This window comes from Lagenorhynchus albirostris, chromosome 2 (genome assembly GCF_949774975.1).
Source record: "Lagenorhynchus albirostris chromosome 2, mLagAlb1.1, whole genome shotgun sequence".
NCBI classification, from domain to species: Eukaryota; Metazoa; Chordata; class Mammalia; order Artiodactyla; family Delphinidae; genus Lagenorhynchus; species Lagenorhynchus albirostris.
In genome coordinates this window covers 160,819,364-160,835,062 of record NC_083096.1, presented here as the reverse complement: position 1 = coordinate 160,835,062, position 15,699 = coordinate 160,819,364, and the positions used below count along the sequence as shown (strand labels likewise).

General features: G+C 40.0%; 1 protein-coding gene across 4 annotated transcripts in view; it reads left to right on the top strand.

Annotated features, from left to right (window-relative positions):
* HDAC1 (histone deacetylase 1) overlaps nt 1–15,699 on the top strand; it is a 40,358-nt gene that overhangs the window by 12,350 nt on the left and 12,309 nt on the right. For all 4 annotated transcript variants that reach the window (XM_060140701.1, XM_060140703.1, XM_060140700.1 and 1 more), the window contains exon 3: nt 10,246–10,363. In XM_060140701.1, coding sequence (XP_059996684.1) covers nt 10,246–10,363 — 118 coding nt within the window. The remainder of the gene's footprint in view (nt 1–10,245; nt 10,364–15,699) is intronic.

Here is a 15,699-nt window from a genome sequence, read left to right as displayed (position 1 = left end):
GCCAACACTTGATTTTGTTATATTTAAATTTTTTTGCCAGTTTATGTTTCGCTTGTTACTGGTGAGGTTGAGGATCTTTTTACAGGTTTCCCTATTGAAGTTCCTATTCAAGCCTTCTGCCCATTTTTCTTTTTGATTGTATGATTATTGTTTTGTTTCTCTTTTAATTGGACCTTGGATACACAGAATTGGGTTAATCATTATCCTTGGCTTATAAGCATCTAAAGAAGGTTCATGCTTGGTCTTCTTTTTAAAAATGTTATTTTATTGTTTATTCATTCATTTTACTTAAATATTTTAATAATGCTGTGAACTTCCATATTCCTACAACCCAATCACTCTTCTAAATTTCGTGTTTATCATTCTCTTGCTTATCATATTTTTATGTTTATCATGTATGTACGTGCCTAAACAAGTTATAGTAATTATTTACTTGTGTTTGAATTCTTTAAAAAAGGTATCATGCTACATGTAGTCTTTGGGGACTTGCTTATCTCTCACAATATTATAACTACTAAAATCCATCCACCTTGTTGCATGTAGCTATAATTCTTTAATTTTTCTCTGCTGAATAATATTTCATGATGTCAGTATACTGCAATTTATCCATTCTCCTGTGGTCTGAATTTGTATCTAGGTTTTCAATGTTAGGACCAGTGTTACTATGAATATTCTTGTACATGTCTGTTAGTGCATATAGGCAAAATTTTCTTATGGCTCTTTCTCTGGGAGTGGAATTGCTGGACTGTAGAATATGTGCATATTAAATGCCAAGTTGGTTTTCAGTGTGGTTGAATGAACTGGCAATATATAAGAGATACCGTGATTCACATCCTCTCCTACACTTAGAATCAGACTTTAAATTTTACTAATCAAATGGGTGTAAAAAAAACAATATGTAATTATGGTCTCGATTTGCATTTTGCTAGTGACCAGTGAAACTGAGCATCTGTTTATATGTTTATTAGCCATTTGTATGTCCTCTGCTGTGAAATGTATTTTCATGTCTTTTGCCCATTTTCCTCTTGGGTTGTTTGACTTTCTTTTTCTTAACAATTTGTAGTAGTTCTTTTTTTTTTTTTTTTTTTTTTTTTTTTGCGGTACGCGGGCCTCTCACCGTTGTGGCTTTTCCCGTTGCGGAGCACAGGCTCCGGACGCGCAGGCTCAGCGGCCATGGCTCACGGGCCCAGCCGCTCCGTGGCATGTGGGATCTTCCCGGACCGGGGCACGAACTCGTGTCCCCTGCGTCGGCAGGCGGACTCTCAACCACTGCGCCACCAGGGAAGCCCTGTAGTAGTTCTTTATATATTCTGGTATATATAGTTCATTGTCAGTATATTGCTGTAAGTATTTTCTACTTTGGTTTTGTTTTTTCAATCTAATGTATCTTTAGTGAACAGAGATTGTTAATTTTTTTAAAAAATTTATTCGTTTATTTATTTTTGGCTGTGTTGGGTCTTCGTTGCTGCGCGGGCTTTCTCTGGTTGTGGAGAGGGGGTTACCCTTCGTTATGGTGTGCAAGCTTCTCATTGAGGTTGCTACTCTTGTTGCAGAGCTCGGGCTCTAGGCCCGTGGGCTTCAGTGGTTGTGGCACGTGGGCTCAGTAGTTGTGGCTCACGGGCTCTAGAGTGCGGGCTTAGTAGTTGTGGTGCACAGGCCTAGTTGCTCTGCGGCATGTGGGATCTTCCCGGAGCAGGGCTCGAACCTGTGTCCCCTGCATTGGCAGGCAGATTCTTAATCACTGCGCCATCAGGGAAGTCCCGAGATTCTTAATTTTAACATAGTCATATTTGTTGTTTCTTTTATAAGTGCTTTTTATGTCTTAATAAATCCTTCCCAACCCTTAAAGTATGATCCTATATTAATCTTTTAAAATCTTTATAGGTTTCCCTTTCACATATAGATATGTACTGTATTTGGAATTGATTTTGTAATATGGTTTGTTATGTATCTCTTTTTTTTTGGCTGCACTGCACAGCATGAGGGATCTTAGTTCCTCGACCAGGAGTGCCACCTGCAGTGAAAGCGTGGAGTCCTAACTACTGGACTGCCAGGGAGTTCCCTAAAATGATTTGAAGTAGGGAATCCACTGAAACTTTTTCCCCCATATTGTCCCAGCTGATTGGTTGAAAAGTCTGTTTTCTCCCCGCTAAGTGCCACCACTTTTGTGTCTGAAATGTCCGTATTTATTCATTTATTCCACAAATACTTATTAAGCACCTACTTAGTGCCAGGTACTATGTTTGAGTCTGTTTCTGGGCTCTCTGTTCTCTTGACTTGGTCTGTTTATTGCCCTATATGCCATTGCCACAGTGGCTTAATTATAATAGCTTTTTATGAAGTCTTGGTATCTAGTATTAAGTCCTCCCACTTTGTTGTTCTTTAAAAGAAAAAAAAGTGACTTGTTCCTTGCGCTTTGTACTTTTGTATAAATTTTAGAATTAACTCATCAAGTGCTACAAATAAATCTACTAGGATTTTTGTTGAAATTTCAATGACTCTGTGCCTCAGCTTAGGGAAAATGGGAAAATTGATATCTTGAGAATATTAAGTCTTTGAATCCATGAACATGGTATATCACCATTTATTTAGGTCTTTAATTAATTGATTTGCACCGGGTCTTAGTTGGAGCACGTGGCCTCCTTAGTTGTGGCATGTGAACTCTCAGTTGTGGCATGCATGTGGGATCTAGTTCCCCGACCAGGGATCGAACCCAGGCCCCCTGCACTGGGAGCGCGGAGCCTTATCCACTGTGTCACGAGGGAAGTCCCTATTTAGTTCTTTTTAAATGTCTCACATAAAGATTTCCTTTAGCTTCTTTATTATGAAATATAACACATGCACAGAAAAGTGCATAAAACAAATATGCGGTTTAACAAATTGATATAAAGTAAACATACATGTAAACACAAACTAGTTCAAGAAATAGAACATTGCCAGTACCTCAGAAACCTACATATGTCCCTTCCTGATCACAGCCTCTTCTCTTCCCCCAGAGGTAACTAGAATCCTGACTTTTCTGTTAATCCTTCCTTGCTCTTCATCATAATTTAATTACCTAATTACCCATCCCTAAATAATATAGTTTAATTTTGCTGAACTTGATATAAATGGAATTATACAATATACATTTTTGTGTGTAGCTGATTCATATTAATTGCTGTGTACTATTTAATTGTAGAATATACTATATTTATCCATTCCACTGTTGATGGGCAGTTGAGATTTTGGCTATCAATATAAAGTTTTGTAATTTTCTCTATAAAGCTGATGTACATCTTTTATTAGATTTTTTCCAAGTACTTCATTTCTTTAATGCTATCATAAATTGTATCTTCTGAATTTTTTATTTTTTAATTGCTTACTGGTGTATAGAAATTCAGTGCTGTTCTTTTTTATTTAAACTTATTTCCAAGGTCCCTGAGGATCTGATTCTGCTATTAGTTGTTTCTATGGACTCTTACCTCTGGTGCTTTGTTTCCTTGTGTGTTTTGTGATTTTTGATTGTGAGGTCATATTTCTTGGAACTTTGTGGCCTGGGATAAAGATGGGTTCTTAGGGTGAGATTTGTGTTTACTTTGTAAAAGAGGCAGCTTTTGAGGTGGGCTTTGTCCTTCAGAGATTTAGGATACGGATGAATTTCAAATAGTAGGAAGGCTTGATTACAGTCACTGTGGTGGGAAGCTCTGTAGGTCTTGTTGCAGAAGAGTTGTTTGTCTGGAGTATAATATTATGAAAGAGGGTAGGGGGAGAATTAGATTGGAAAAGGAACCTTGCAAAGTTCCTTGATTACTATGTTAGTCTTTAGAATCTTTTCTTTTGTCCTGAATGTTCTAGAGGAGGGCATTGACTTTTTCAAAGATTTCTGTGACACCGTTATGGAAGATGGATTGGAACAGGGTAAGGCTGGATATAAATGGAACCAATTAGGAAACCAAAAAATAATCCAAATGAGAGTTAATTTATTATGACAACAGATTTTTATTGAGTACTTACTAAGTGCTGGGCATCTGTGCACAAGCCGCGCGGGATCTCAGTTCCCCATCCAGGGATTGAACCTGGGCCATGGCAGTAAAAACCCAGAATCCTAACCACTAAGCCACCTGTGAACTCCCCTGTGCTATTTTCTTAGAATAAAGATAGACCTGCTCCTGGCCTCCCGGAGTAGAGCAAGCAAGCACAATTTCTTTGCAGTTTGAATGACAAGAGAAGTACAGGGTTCTCAGGGGAGCACTTCAGAGAGTTACTTAACGGAGACTCTGGGGGTCAAGGACAGCTTTCTGGGGAAATTAACTTTTCAGTTGCAACTTAAAGATTGAATAGAGGGTGTGAAGAGAACTGTATTCTAGGCCGTAGTATATGCAAAGGCCTAAAGATGGGAGAGGATTCCCTTAGAGAATTGCTAGTAAAATTGTGCTCAGTAGATTGGTACAATTAATTCATGAGATAAATTCAACACCTCAAACATTTTTGTTTAACCCATAAAGTATTTTTTAATTTAATTTTATTTCTTTATACAGCAGGTTCTTATTAGTTATTCACATTATACATATTAGCGTATATATGTCAATCCCAATCTCCCAATTCATCCCACCACCACCACTCCCCCATGCCACTTTCCCCCCTTGGTGTCCATACATTTGTTCTCTACATCTGTGTCTCTATTTCTGCCCTGCAAACCAGTTCATCTGTACCATTTTTCTAGGTTCCACATATATGCGTCAATATACGATACTTGTTTTTCTTTCTGACTTGTTTCACTCTGTATGACAGTCTCTGGATCCAGCCCCGTCTCTACAAATGACCCAATTTCATTCCTTTTTATGGCTGAGTAATACTCGGTTGTATATATGTACCACATCTTCTTTATCCATTCGTCTGTCGATGGGCATTTAGGTTGCTTCCATGACCTGGCTATTGCAAATAGTTCTGCAATGAACATTGGGGTGCATGTGTTTTATTGAATTATGGTTTTCTCTGGGTATATGCCCAGTAATGGGATTGCTGGGCCATCTGGTAATTCTGGTAATTCTAGAAATCTAGAATTCTAGAAATCTGGTAATTCTATTTTTAGTTTTTTAAAGAACCTCCATACTGTCCTCCATAGTGGCTGTATCAATTTACATTCCCACCGACAGTGCAAGAGGGTTCCCTTTTCTCCACACCCTCTCCAGCATTTGTTGTTTGTAGATTTTCTGATGACGCCCATTCTAACCGGTGCAAGGTGATACCTCATTGTAGTTTTTATTTGCGTTTCTCTAATAATTAGTGATGTTGAGCAGCTTTTCATGTGCTTCTTCTCTCTTCTTTGGGGAAGTGTCTATTTAGGTCTTCTGCCCATTTTTGGATTGAGTTGTTTGTTTTTTTAATATTGAGCTGCATGAGCTGTTTATATATTTTGGAGATTAATCCTTTGTCCTTTGATTTGTTTGCAAATATTTTCTCCCAGTCTGAGGGTTGTCGTTTTTTTGTTTTTTTTTGTTTTTTTGCCGTAGGCGGGCCTCTCATTGTTGTGGCCTCTTGCGTTGTGGAGCACAGGCTCCGGACGCGCAGGCTCAGTGGCCATGGCTCACGGGCTTAGCCACTCCACAGCATGTGGGATCTTCCCGGACCGGGGCATGAACCCGTGTCCCCTGCATCGGCAGGCGGACTCTCAACCTCTGTGCCACCAGGGAAGCCCCCTGAGGGTTGTCTTTTCGTCTTGTTTATAGTTTCCTTTGCTGTGCAAAAGCTTTTAAGTTTCATTAGGTCCCATTTATTTATTTTTGTTTTTATTTCCATTTCTCTAGGAGGTGGGTCAAAAAAGATCTCACCGTGATTTATGTCAAAGAGTGTTCTTCCTATGTTTTCCTCTAAGAGTTTTATAGTGTCCAGTCTTACATTTAGGTCTCTAATCCATTTTGAGTTTATTTTTGCGTATGGTGTTAGGGAGTGTTCTAGTTTCATTCTTTTACATGTAGCTGTCCAGTTTTCCCAGCGCCACTTATTGAAGAGACTTTCTTTTCTCCATTGTATATCCTTGCCTCCTTTGTTATACATTAGTTGACCATAGGTGCGTGGGTTTATCTCTGGGCTTTCTATCCTGTTCCATTAATCTATATTTCTGTTCTTGTGCCAGTACCATATTGTCTTGATTACTGTAGCTTTTTTTAAAATTTATTTATTTTTGGCTGCGTTGGGTCTTCATTGCTGTGCGTGGGCTTTCTCTAGTTGTGGCGAGCGGGGGCTATTCTTCGTTTCAGCGCGCAGGCTTCTCATTGCAGTGGCTTCTCTTGTTGCAGAACACAGGCTCCAGGCACGTGGGCTCAGTAGTTGTGGCTCATGGGCTGTAGAGCGCAAGCTCAGTAGTTGGGGCACACGGGCTTAGTTGCTCCGCGGCATGTGGAATCTTCCCAGACCAGGGCTTGAACCCGTGTCTCCTGCATTGGCAGGTGGATTCTTAACCACTGCGCCACCAGGGAAGCCCCGATTACTGTAGCTTTGCAGTATAGTCTAAAGTCAGGGAGTCTGATTCCTCCAGCTCCGTTTTTTTCCCTCAAGACTGCTTTGGCTATTCAGGGTCTTTTGTGGCTCCATACACATTTTAAGATTTTATGTTCTAGTTCTGTAAAAAATGCCACTGGTAATTTGATAGGGATTGCATTGAATCTGCAGGTTGCTTTGGGTAGTATAGTCATCTTCACAATATTGATTCTTCCAATCCAAGAACATGGTATATCTCTCCACCTGTTTTTGTCATCTTTGATTTCTTTCATCAGTGTCTTAACAGTTTTCTGCGTACAGGTCTTTTATCTCCCTAGGTAGGTTTATTCCTAGGTATTTTATTCTTTTTGTTGCAGTGGTAAATGGGAGTGGTTCCTTAATTTCTCTTTCAGATTTTTCATCATTAGTGCATAGGAATGCAAGAGATTTCTGTGCATTAATTTTGTATCCTGCAGCTTTGCCAAATTCATTGATCAGCTCTAGTAGTTTTCTGGTGGCATGTTTAGGATTCTCTATGTATAGTATCACGTCATCTGCAAACAGTGGCAGTTTTACTTCTTCTTTTCCAATTTGTATTCCTTTTATTTCTATTTCTTCTCTGATTGCCGTGGCTAGGACTTCCAAAACTATGTTGAATAATAGTGGCGAGAGTGGACATCCTTGTCCTTTTCCTGATCTTAGAGGAAACGCTTTCAGTTTTTCACAATTGAGAATGATGTTTGCTGTGGGTTTGTCGTATATGGCCTTTTTTATGCTGAGGTAGGTTCCCTCTATGCCCACTTTCTGGAGAGTTTTTATCATAAATGGGTGTTGAAATTTGTCAGAAGCTTTTTCTGCATCTATTGAGGTGATAATATGGTTTTTCTTCTTCAGTTTGTTAATGTGGTGCATCACATTGGTTAATTGGCATACATTGAAGAATCCTTGCATCCCTGGGATAAATCCCACTTGATCATGGTGTATGATCCTTTTAATCTGTTGTTGGATTCTGTTTGCTGGTATTGTGTTTAGGATTTTTGCATCTATTTTCAACAGTGATATTGGTCTGTAATTTTCTTTCTTTGTACTATCTTTGTCTGGTTTTGGTATCAGGGTAATGGTGGCCTCATAGAATGAGTTTGGGAGTGTTCCTTTCTCTGCAATTTTTTGGAAGAGTTTGAGAAGGATGGGTGTTAGCTCTTCTCTAAATGTTTGACAGAATTCACCTGTGAAGCCATCTGGTCCTGGACTTTTGTTTGTTGGAAGACTTTTAATCAGAGTTTCAATTTCATTACTTGTGATTGGTCTGTTCATATTTTCTGTTTCTTCCTGGTTCAGTCTTGGAAGGTTATACCTTTCTAAGAATTTGTCTGTTTCTTCCAAGTTGTCCATTTTATTGTCATAGAGTTGCTTGTAGTACTGTCTTAGGTTGCTTTGTATTTCTGCAGTGTCTGTTGTAACTTTTCCTTTTTTATTTCTAATTTTATTGATATGAGTCCTCTCCCTCTTTTTCTTGATGAGTCTGGCTAATAGTCTATCAATTTTGCTTATCTTCTGAAATAACCAGCTTTTAGTTTTATTGATCTTTGCTATTGTTTTCTTTGTTTCTATTTCATTTATTTCTACTCTGATCTTTATGATTTCTTTCCTTCTGCTAACTGGGTTTTGTTTGTTCTTCTTTCTCTAGTCCTTTTAGGTGTAAGGTTAGATTTTTTATTTGAGATGTTTGCTATCTCTTGAGGTAGGATTGTATTGCTATAAACTTCCCTCTTAGAACTGCTTTTGCTGCATCCCATAGGTTTTGGATCATTGTATTTTCATTGTCATTTGTTTCTAGGTATTTTTTGATTTCCTCTTTGATTTCTTCAGTGATCTCTTGGTATTTAGTAATGTATTGTTTAGCCTCCGTCTGTTTTTGTTTTTTATGTTTTTTTTCCCTTAATTGATTTCTAATCTCATAGCGTTGTGGTCAGAAAAGATGCTTGATATGATCTCAGTTTTCTTACATTTACTGAGACTCGATTTGTGACCCAAGATGTGATCAATCCTGAAGAATGTTCCGTGTGCACTTGAGAAGAAAGTGTAATCTGCTGTTTTTGGATGCAGTATCCTATAAATATCAATTAAATCTATCTGGTCTATTGTGTCATTTAAAGCTCTTGTTTCCTTATTAATTTTCTGTTTGGATGATCTGTCCATTGGTGTAAGTGAGGTGTTAAAGTCCCCCACTATTATTGTGTTATTGTCGATTTCCTTTTATAGCTGTTAGCAGTTGCCTTTTGTATTGAGGTGCTCCTATGTTGGGTGCATATATATTTATAATTGTTATATCTTCTTGGATTGATCCCTTGATCATTATGTAGTGTCCTTCCTTGTCTCTTGTAACATTCTTTATTTTAAAGTCTATTTTATCTGATATGAGTATTGCTCCTCCAGCTGTCTTTTTTTATTATTATTTATGCATTTTAATTTATTTATTTTTGGTTGCGTTGGGTATTCATTGCTGCACATGGGCTTTCTCTAGTGGCGAGCGGGGGCCACCCTTCGTTTTGGTGCCCAGGCTTCTCATTGCGGTGGCTTCTCTTGTTACAGAGCACAGGCTCCAGGCTCACAGGCTTCAGTGGTTGTGGCACGTGGGCTCAGCAGCTGTGGCTCATGGGCTCTAAGCGCAGGCTCAGTAGTGGTGCACGGGCTTAGTTGCTCTGCAGCCCTCCCGGACCAGGGCTCAAACCCGTGTCCCCAGCATTGGCAGACGGATTCTTAACCACAGCACCACCAGGGAAGCCCTCTATGGGTGTTTTTTAATAAAACAGTATCAGTCTTTCAATTTCAGTATTTCTCGTTATATTAAGTGAGGATTAAATGAGAGTCAAATAGTCCCTGGAGCCAGACCTTTCTTATTCCGGCTTACTAGCCATGTAACCTTGGGCAAATTATGTTTAACCCCTCTCTGCTGTAGTTTCCTTACTGCAAAGTGAAGGTAATAATAGTATGGACTTTAAAAGGTTGTGCCTAAAACAGTGACTGGCACAGAGTAAATAATTAATGTTAGCTGTATTGAAAATGCTTTATAAACTATAAAAGTATTGGTTATTAGAAAAGAAGAGGGTTGTCTTTGAAGGAGACCCACCTTTAAGGCAGGAGAGGAAGAGAATTTTTAAAAAGAGGACAGGCTGAATCAGAATGTTGGGATAACCTGGAAATTACTATGTCAAGGAAGTTATTATGGGGAGGATGTGATCAGAATTGTTGGTGTGATGATGATTCATAAAGGATTTCCCATCTATTTCAGTTGTTGCTAGTCACCCCTTCTTCTTGAACTCTTAGAGCCATTTGGCCCATAATTATATATTGTTATATTGAATATTAAAAAGAAAGTGATTTGTAAAACAATTTACAAAGAGATTTAACAGTCTCATCCAATTCTCACCACTTCCCTGTGAAGTAGATGTTGTTATCCCTATTTGGTAAATGAGGAAATTGAGGCTCAAGCGATAGACTTGCCACCATAATTAAATACTTAAAACAATTTTTTAAATTAAAAAATGGAAAAAAAGAAAAAAAATATAGACTTGCCTAGGCAATAGAGCTTGAGATGCAGTCTAGGTCTTGAGATACGGAATCTCTTTTGATAATCTTATTTGCTTAACTAGATTGTGAGTTTCTTGAGGACTGAATCTAATCAGTCACTTCTTTTTATTCTGTACAGCACCTAGCTCAGTGCTGAGTGAAGACTGGCAGTAGTCAAGAATAACATGCTCTTTTCTCCCCTCTGCCCTCTAGCGCCCTCACAAAGCCAATGCTGAGGAGATGACCAAGTACCACAGTGATGACTACATTAAATTCTTGCGCTCCATCCGCCCAGATAACATGTCTGAGTACAGCAAGCAGATGCAGAGATGTAAGTCCATTCTGTTCCCTCCCTACTGTCAAGCCCCCAGTTGGATCTCCCTTCAAGTTGAAGAGACTCACCCTACCTTCCCTTGTATCCCCCATTCAGCTGACACCTGATTTTCCCTGCTTCCTGAGGGTACCAAAGTGTTTCTTTTGTCTCAAGACTGGTTTTCTTTGTTTCCTGATTGTAAGAAATAGATTGAACTTTGTCCAGTTAGGTTCACAACATTATCCCCGCCCCACCAAACTGTAATTGTTGTAATGGAAAAAGCACTGACCTGGGTTGGGGAGACAGGTGATATAGGTCCCGGCACTGACTCTTAACTGACTGGGGCAAGTCACTTCCCCTCAGATTTTTCTTTTGTAAAATGGACTGGATGTCATCCCATGCAACTGTAACTGCTCTCACTATGTGAGTATTAGTTAAGAACTTAGCAGCCATTTAGACTCTAGGTGATGTAATCTTTGAGTTAAGGTGATTCTGCCCCTGCCCCTTGGGACTTGAAACTCAGAACAGGTCACATCTCAGAAGCCACACTCAGCTTATAGGAATTATGGGGATTGTTTTAGCTGTGTGGAAAAATTATGTTCAAATTTGGGAAGAAACTATCATCCCTGATTTCTCACTTGTGTTATTTTAGAAATTATCCCTTAGCACCTAAGATCTCATAATAAAACAATGTAACAGTATTGTCTAGAAGAAGTTTTGAATAGTTTATGACAGCTTATTTTGAAATACCAGGAAATCTATGGCACTTTTTTGTTGCTACTGGCCACAAGGTAGTCTGATTCCCAAGGCAGAAATTTATTTGTTACAATAATTGTGCACTGGTAATGATTAGAGAACCACAGAGACCTTTTATGAAGCATTAAGCTTCTTTGCCACGCACAACTCCAGGAGCTGCTGCCCCATCTAAGTGAGGTACTTACTGTCTGAATTGACAGGGTCTTATTTCCTTCTCAGGTGAGACAGATTCATTCCTTTGCTTTAGATGGCTTTAGGGCCGTTCCATAACTTATTTATTCTAGCGATAAGGCTCTACTCTCAGTAGAGAGGGCTCTCATTAGAGAAGCAGCTTGGTATTAAAGCAAGAGAATGAGCTTTGATGTCTTGGTTTGAATCCCATAGCTCTGCCACTTAGCTCTGTGTTCTTGAGTATGTCCCCTAGCCTTTCTGAGCCTTGTTTTACCTTCTTTAAAAGGAAGACAGTAGTGCCTGTTTCATAATGGAGTTTGGGGGGATGAGTAAGATACTGTATTTTTTATTTATTTTAAAAATATTTATTTATTTATTTTTGGCTGTGTTTGGTCTTCGTTGCTGCATGAGGGCTTTCTCTAGTTGTGGTGAGCGGGGGCTACTCTTCGTTGTGGTGTACAGGCTTCTCGTGGTGGTGGCTTCTCTTATTGCCGAGCACAGGCTCTAGTAGTGTGGGCTTCAGTAGTTGTGGCATGCGGGCTTAGTAGTTGTGGCTCGCGGGCTCTAGAGCGCACGCTCGCAGGCTCAGTAGTTGTGGTGCATGGGCTTAGTTGCTCCACGGCATGTGGGATCTTCCTGGACCAGGGCTCGAACCTGTGTCCTGTGCATTGCCAGGTGGATTCTTAACCACTGCGCCACCAGGGAAGCCCAAGATAATGTATTTAAAGCAGTGAATAGTAGCTTTTGCTGTTATAACTTATTGCTTTTATTTTCAAATCTATCATGACAGACGACATATTAGGCCCTCAGGAGTGCGCAGGTTTGGTTCTGGCTCCCAGTTTGCTCCAGTTTTCCTGAAACCAGCATTCTAAAGTTGTGCATTGAAAAATGAGGTCTGAGATTTTTTTGTCATTGAAGGTGGGGGTAAAAAGAATGAGGCTCTCTACACATTCAATGCAATCCCTATCAAACTACCAATGGCATTTTTCACAGAACTAGAACAAAAAATTGCACACTTTGTATGGAAACACAAAAGACCCTGAATAGCCAAAGCAATTTTGAGAAAGAAAAACGGAGCTGGAGGAATCAGGCTCCTGGACTTCAGACTATACTACAAAGCTACAGTAATCAAGACAGTATGGTACTGGCACAAAGACAGAAATATAGATGAATGGAACAGGATAGAAAGCCCAGAGATAAACCTACACACATATGGTCACCTTTTTATTTTTTTTTGGCGGTACACGGGCCTCTCACTGTTGCGGCCTCTCCTGTTGCGGAGCACAGGCTCCGGACACGCAGGTTCAGCGGCTATGGCTCATGGGCCAAGCCGCTCCGCGGCATGTGGGATATTCCCGGACTGGGGCACGAACCTGCGTCCCCTGAATCGACAGGCAGACTCTCAACCACTGCGCCACCAGGGAAGCCCGGTCACCTTATTTTTTTATAAAGGAGGCAAGAATATACAATGGAGAAAAGACAGCCTCTTCATTAAGTGGTGCTGGGAAAACTGGACAGCTACATGTAAAAGAATGAAATTAGAACCATACACAAAAATAAATTCAAAATGGATTAAAGACCTAAATGTAAGGCCAGACACTATAAAACTCTTAGAAGAAAACATAGGCAGAACACTCTATGACATAAATCACAGCAAGATCCTTTTTGACCCACCTCCTAGAGAAATGGAAGTAAAAACAAAAATAAACAAATGGGACCTAATGAAACTTAAAAGCTTTTGCACAGCAAAGGAAACTATAAACAAGACGAGAAGACAACCCTCAGAATGGGAGAAAATACTTACAAATGAAGCAACTGACAAAGGATTAATCTCCAAAATTTACAAGCAGCTCAATATCAAAAAAACAAACAACCCAATCCAAAAATGGGCAGAAGACCTAAATAGACATTTCTCCAAAGAAGATATACAGATTGCCAACAAACACATGAAAGGATGCTCAACATCACTAATCATTAGAGAAATGCAAATCAGAACTACAATGAGGTATCACCTCACACCAGTCAGAATGGCCACCATCAAAAAATCTACAAACAATAAATGCTGGAGAGGGTGTGGAGAAAAGGGAACCCTCTTGCACTGTTGGTGGGAATGTAAATTGATACAACCACTGTGGAGAACGGTATAGAGGTTCCTTCAAAAACTAAAAATAGAACTACCATACAACCCAGCAATCCCACTACTGGGCATATACCCTGAGAAAACCATAATTCAAAAAGAGTCATGTACCACAAAGTTCACTGCAGCTCTTTTTACAATAGCCAGGACATGGAAGCAACCTAAGTGTCCATCGACAAAGAAGATGTGGCACATATAAACAATGGAATATTACTCAGCCATAAAAAGAAACGAAACTGAGTTATTTGTAGTGTGGTGGGTGGACCTAGAGTCTGTCATACAGAGTGAAGTAAGTTAGAAAGAGAAAAACAAATACCGTATGCTAACACATATATATGGAATCTAAAAAAAAAAAATGGTTCTGAAGAATCTAGGGGCAGGACAGGAATAAAGAAGCAGACATAGAGAATGGACTTGAGGACGTGGGGAGGGGGAAGGGTAAGCTGGGATGAAGTGGGAGAGTGGCATTGACATATATACACTACCAAATGTAAAATAGATAGCTAGTGTGAAGCAGCTGCATAGCACAGGGAGATAAGCTCGGTGCTTTGTGACCAGCTAGAGGGGTGGGATACGGAGGATGGGAGGGAGAGGCAAGAGGGAGGAGATATGGGGATACATGTATGTGTATAGCTCATTCACTTTGCTATAAAGCAGAAACTAACACAACATTGTAAAGCAAGTACACTCCTGTAAAGATGTTAAAAAAAAGAAAAGATGAGGCTCTCTTGATAAACCTTTAGCCAGACACATCAAGAAAAAGAGGGAAAGGACTCAAATCAATAAAATTAGAAATGAAAAAGGAGAAGTTACAGCAGACACCACAGAAATACAAAGCATCGTAAGAGACTACTACAGGCAGCTCTGTGCCAATAAAATGGACAACCTGGAAGAAATGGACAAATTCTTAGAAAGGTATAACCTTCCAAAACTGAACCAGGAAAAAATAGAAAATATGAACAGACCAATCACAAGTAATAAAATTGAAACTGTGATTTAAAATCTTCCAACAGGAGCTTCACTGGTGGCACAGTGGTTAAGAATCTGCCTGCCAATGCAGGGGACACAGGTTCGAGCCCTGGTCTGGGAAGATCTCACATGGCGCGGAGCAATGAAGCCCGTGCACCACACCTGCTGAAGCCCACGTGCCTAGAGCCCATGCTCCTCAACAAGAGAAGCCACTGCAATGAGAAGCCTGCGCACCATAACAAAGAACAGCCCCTGCTCGCCGCAACTAGAGAAAGCCTGCATGCAGCAACGAAGACCCAACGCAGCCAAAAATAAATGAGAAAAAAACCCACAAAAGAATCACATATTAAAAAATATATGTATATTCCAACAAACAAAAGTCCACGACCAGATGGCTTCACAGGTGAATTCTGTCAAACATTTAGAGAAGAGCTAACACCCATCCTTCTCAAACTCTTCCAAAAAACTGCAGAGAAAGGAGCACTCTCAAACTCATTCTGTGAAGCCACTATCACCCTGATAACAAAACCAGATAAAGATGTCACAAAAAAAGAAAACTACAGGCCAATATCACTGATGAATATAGATGCAAAATCCTCAACAAAATGCTAGCAAACAGAATCCAACAGCACATGAAAAGAATCATACATCACGATCAAGTGGGATTTATCCCAGGGATGCAAGGATTCTTCAATATACGCAAATCAATTAATGTGATATACCATATTAACAAACTGAAGAAGAAAACACCATATGATCATCTCAAGATGCAGAAAAAGCTTTTGACAAAATTCAACACCCATTTATGATAACTCTCCAGAAAGTGGGCATAGAGGGAACCTACGTCAACATAATAAAGGCCATATACGGGGCTTCCCTGGTGGCGCAGTGGTTGAGAGTCCGCCTGCCGATGCGGGGGACGCGGGTTCATGCCCCGGTCTGGGAGGGCCCTGCATGCCGCGGAGCGGCTGGGCCCGTGGGCCGTGGCTGCTGGGCCTGCGCGTCCAGAGCTTGTGCTCCGCGACGGGAGGGGCCACGGCAGTGGGAGGCCCGCGTACCGAAAAAATAAAAAATAAAGGTTATATACGACAAACCCACAGCAAACATCATTCTCAATCGTGAAAAACTGAAAGCATTTCCTCTAAGATCAGGAAAAGGACAAGGATGTCCACTCTCGCCACTATTATTCAACATAGTTTTGGAAGTCCTAGCCACGGCAATCAGAGAAGAAATAGAAATAAAAGGAATACAAATTGGAAAAGAAGAAGTAAAACTGCCACTGTTTGCAGATGACGTGATACTATACATAGAGAATCCTAAA